At 48.8% G+C, this 5,188-nt stretch overlaps 1 protein-coding gene across 1 annotated transcript in view; it reads left to right on the top strand.

The window, feature by feature from the left end:
* ALPK3 (alpha-kinase 3) overlaps positions 1 to 5,188 on the top strand; it is a 42,399-nt gene that overhangs the window by 26,318 nt on the left and 10,893 nt on the right. The window contains exon 5 of the mRNA XM_010005951.1: positions 9 to 323. Coding sequence (XP_010004253.1) covers positions 9 to 323 — 315 coding nt within the window. The remainder of the gene's footprint in view (positions 1 to 8; positions 324 to 5,188) is intronic.

Raw genomic sequence — 5,188 nt, forward strand, 5'->3', positions numbered from 1 at the left:
GGGTGGAGAACGATAAAGAAGTGGAAAACAGTCCAAAAATCAATGATCCTGGGAAAGCTGTGAATCAGGACACTAAAATCAATGGCGGCATGCACTTCTCTTTAAGAGAGATGTATTTTGGTAAGCAAGTGGATCTGGCAGCAGGGAAGGAGGAGGTGGGAGCCAAGGAAGAGGCTGCAAGTGAGGCTGCCCACCAGCCTGTGGCAGTCAGCAGACAGACAGAGGATGCTCCGTTGTCCTCAGAGGTGCTGGGGGCAGGACCTGTGTCATCCAAGGGACAAAGGGCCCAGCACCAAGCCCAGAAATTGGAGGGAAACAAAGCCGTCTGTCCAGAGGTAACTAGGACAGAAAGCCGCCAACAAAAGGGTTGCAACAAGAAAATATTCATGCTGCACAGTTGTGTTGTGACACCAGCCCTGGCAGCCTCTTCTGCTGAGGCTTCATAGGTCTCCATTGCCAAAAGCAGCCAGGAAAAAGGGCTTTCTAGACATGGTGTGCTCAGATAGCAGAGATTCCACCCCCTCTCCCAAGAAATGTCAGGCGAGGTGTGAGGAGAGATGTATCTGTGAGCACTCCTGTTCAGTTGGCAGTCTGACCTCATGCAGAATGTTTCCTAATCAGTTAAGCAGGGAGCACTGAATAGCTATTTATAGTCGGGGGTGGATGCCTCGTGCTTGTGACAGGCAGCAGGGCCATCTATTCAGTTCCACTGAGCCTGAGCTTCTAAGGAGCCCCCATGCAAATGAGCAGTGTGCCAGGTACCCCACGTGAGCTGCACTGGGCAGGGCTTTGAGTTCTTTTTACAGTGCAACGTGTATACAGTAGAACTGGGCTATTTTCTTGGCTCTTCCTGCTTGGAAAAACTCTGTTGCAAGACTCAATTGTGGTGTTGATGCAGTGCCAGGACACGGCACCTGCTCCTGACCCTCACTCTGCATCTTATAGTCAACTTCTATTTTTGTCACTTGAAGCATTTTCCATGAAAACACTAGACTGGAAGCTACTAGCTTTTCTTTTTCCTTTTCTTTTTCTTTTTCTCTTTCTTTTTTTTTCTTTTTCTTTTTTTTCTCTTTCTTTTTCTTTTTCTTTTTTTTTTCTTTTTCTTTTTCGTTTTTTTCCTTCCCTTTTCCTTTTTCTTTCTTTTTCTTTTTCTTTTATTTTCTTCTTTTCTTCTTCTTTTTCCTTCTCTGGTAAAAGGTTCCCGAGTCTGATTTGCAGCTGCCATCAGGGTTTGAGGGTTGAGCTATGGTAGGTGCACCTTTTTGATACAAACCAAGACTATCAGAGAAGGCACTCCAGATCCATCACATCTCCCTCGGCTGGTAATGGAAATATTTTAGGATGTGGAAACATGCACGATACAGGAAGTGGAGCTGCTGGGTGCTTGAGCCCATGGCAAAGTTTTCACCTTCTCTACTTGTTGTGGTTCCTTGTCTCTCTCCTGCCTGGCTCGCCAATAATGGCATGGTTTGGGCCCGACATGACAACAAACAACCAGCCCCGTGGCCACTCACTCAACTCCTCCCTCACACACACCCTGCAATGGGGAGGACAAACCCAACTAGAAGCTCATGGGTTGAGACAAAGGACAAGGAGAGATCTTCAGCCATTAAGGTCCTGGGCAAAACAGACTCAAGTTGGGGAAAAGTAATTATTTCATTTCATACTAATTAATGCCCACAGGACACAGACACACACAGAGCAGGGCTTGCATATGTTATCCCCCCCCTCCCTTCTTCCCACCCAAATCCCTTTGTTCCCAGTTTCTCTCCCTCCATCCCCCCAGCGGCACAGGGGGATGGGGTTTAGAGTCAGTTCACAGGCTGGTGGTTCCTGCTGCTCCTTCCTCCTCAGAGAGAAGGATTCCTCACAGTCCTGCCCTGTTTCCCCATGGCAGATCCTCCACCAACCTCTCCTCCAGGAGCCCTTCCCACCAGCCCGGAGCTGCTCCAGCGCTGCCCGCAGAGTCAGAGGGGCTTCTGGAACAGGCACCTCCCCTGGCCCGGGGGCTTCCATGGCTGCTTCAGCCCAGCCCACTGGCCACAAAATCCAAGCCCACTGGCCACAAAATCCAAGCCCACTGGCCAAGTTCACCCCTCCTGGTGCCTTCAGGGAATGTTCCACCACGTTCCTTCATGAATGCAGGGGCACAGCTGCCATCTTGCCATGGGCTGCAGGGAAGCTTCTGCTTGGGCACCTTCTGCCCCTTCTTCCTCCCCAACCACGGGATCTTAACCCCAGCACTGCCTTTTGCCTCTCCAGCTCAGTTCTTCTTTTCTAACTGCTAGCTCAGCTCAGCTCTTACCTCAGTTCTTTTGTATGTTAGTGGCAGAGGTTCATCTGTTGTCCCTCTAATGGCTCCTTGGCTGGTTTTGGAGCAGGGGGAGTTTCCCAGCTTGTTATGAGAGCCACCTCTGGAGCCCATCCCCCGCTAACAAAAATCCGACCAAACCAAACCATCGAACTACTCATTTTAACGCCCCTTGCTCTCAAGGAGAGCCAAGTGTTGGTGTGCAGCAGTCATGCTTGGTCTGTCAGCCTCAGGCTTTGACATGCATCAAGGTATTTTCCTCTTCAAAAACCCACTCACAGAAAGAAGCCTGTAACTTCTCTGCTGGTGTGCCTTTGAGGAGACAAAAAGGAATGCTTTTGATTTGAATACGTCAGCTAGTTGGGCATGCTGAGAAAAGTGCTCACACTTTTGTGTGACCAAATAAGCTATTTTAAAGCCTTTCAAAGCTGACTCCCAGGTGTTTTGGGGTATTTTCACTCCCCAGGACTCGAGTTGCCTGTTTTTTTCTTTTTTAATCCTTTCCTTAAACAAGACAGGTGCATGAGTGTTTTCCTGGCCTTGAAACATAGCTGGGCCTCATACTCAGTTGTATTTGTCTGTAGCAGAATTGTCAGTTTGTAACCAGGCTCTGACCATCCTCACACCTCACATGCAAGATCAGAGAAGAAACTGGATGTGCATGATGATCACTCTTGCCTAACTTTGAAACTGGTGGTTTTATTATATTTCTTTTACCTATCCCTAGTTTGAGTATTTTATGATTGCTTAAGGAAAGATGCTTTTCTGAAAAGCTCCCAGAGGCTTTTCTGAATAAGCTTTAATTGGTGCACCAATGATAATCAAATTTGCCCTAAGTCCTCTTCAGCCAAAGAGGTGTCCCCACTGACCAGCACCATTGCGTAGAGCCACCTTTGAGAACGACCAGCCCTGATCCACCTCCAAGCCCCAGGCACTGTGCTGCTCAGCCCCCAGCTCAGAGAGACCAGGGCTGTGTTGCCTCTGGGACTGTGGCCATTCCCATCCCTTTTGTGTACCATGAAGGAGCAAAATACTGTGGTAAAACCCAGGGAGGTTTCGCTGCATGAAGCTTGCCTGTCTCTTAAAATCAGAGAATCACAGAATTGTTTTGATTGGAAAAGACCTTTAAGATCTTCAGGTCCAACCATTAACCCAGCACTGCCCAGGCCACCACTGCCCCATGTTCCTCCACACCACATCTACATGGCTTGGAAACCCCTCCAGGGATGGGGACTCCACCCCTGCCCTGGGCAGCCTGGGCCAGGGCATGGCAACCCTTTCTGTGAAGAATTTGTTCTCAATATCCAATCTAAACCTCCCCTGGCACAACTTAAGGCCATTTCCTCTTGTATCACTTGTTTGTTAGGAGAAGAGACTGATTCCCCCTGTCTCCAGCCTCCTTTCAGAGAGCTGTGGAGAGCAAGGTCTCCCCTCAGCTTCCTTTTCTCCAGGCTGAACACCCACAGCTCCCTCAGCTGCTTCTTGTCAGATTTGTGATCCAGCCCCTTCTCCAGCTCCATTGCTCTTCTCTGGAATCCCTCCAGCCCCTCAGTGTCCATTTGGGGCTGCTTGTGCCACCCCATGGACTGGGGCCCTAGTTCTGCATGCCTTGTGTGCAGAGACAGAAAATGCAGAGCCTTTGTCATCCTTTGCAGTCTACCAAGGAAACAGACTTGAATTTTGGGTGCAGGAATGGGCCCCCAAATGCTGCTTCTCCCATCCCAGTCCTCTTATACTCACAGTTATAACAGTTCTTTGGGAATGGGCTTGCTGAGGGACCACCATTACCTTTCCTGTTTTTTTCCAAGCATTCAAACAAAGCCAAAGTTGTACAAAATAGAAGGCTGAGTGCCAGAGCCCTTCTTTCCCATGGACCTCATTTTGGAGGCTTGAAGCTCAGGTCAGAGTTCTCAGGAGAAAAACTTTAGCAACAGATCCTCTGGGATGTAACTAGACTCTGCTGTGTGCATTCCCTGTTCCCCTGTGATTGTCCTGATGTTGCCAGCTGAGCATCAGCTGAACACATGGTATCATCTCCTCTCGTGAGCCTTATCCTACAAAAATAGGTGACCCTTGGCTGGAGGATTTCACCAGATCTCCTCAGCATGAAGCTCAGCAGTCACAGCTTGCTGTAACTCATCTGCTGTTGTGTGCAGCTACAGTCAGAAGCATTTGAGCTACCTGAAACAGGGGGGTCAGGTAGCGTAGATAATGTCAAGGTGTGCAGTTTTGTTGTAACTCATTTGGGTGGCCTCATCCAGATAGTGGATGGTTGCCCCAGCTGAATGGAGATTGCAGACTTAGTGCAGGGGGAGCACAGAGCTTTAAAAAAAGCAAAGAAATTATACGAGGCCTTGGCAGTGGCTGGTGAAAACGGGAAAGGGGTGCTCCTTGGGAAGGCACTGAGTCAGAGATGGAATTAAAAGCCATGGATGTTGTAGATAGACAGATCTCCTGCCTCTTTGTGTGTTGAAAGGCAGAAGAGTTGGACTGAATTGAAAGACCCCCACATTTTGTGCATCATGATAGGGGGCTGAGGGGTGCACTACTGTGGCACAATGGCGAAGCCAGGAGGCCCTGGATGAGTGAGTATTTGGGATAACAGGTTAATACTTAGGATTCAAGCAGCACTTGGGCCATGCCATATGGCACAGCTGGACCACAAGCACCACTGAGCAGACCCAGGAAGTAAAATTATTCTAATGTATTTTTAAAAATAATATTATTTTTTTTTACTAGGTTGCAGCAACAATGGGACAGTCTGCTGGTGACTTAATACATCCAGTGTCCAGTCCAACCATAGAGACCAGTCAGCAAGCCAGTAAGTTAGAGGAGCTCAGGAAGGAGATACCTGCCTGCCAGGAGACTGGGGGGGCA

The sequence above is a fragment of the Chaetura pelagica genome, unplaced genomic scaffold (genome assembly GCF_000747805.2).
Source record: "Chaetura pelagica isolate M959 unplaced genomic scaffold, ChaPel_1.0 scaffold369, whole genome shotgun sequence".
Taxonomy (NCBI): Eukaryota; Metazoa; Chordata; class Aves; order Apodiformes; family Apodidae; genus Chaetura; species Chaetura pelagica.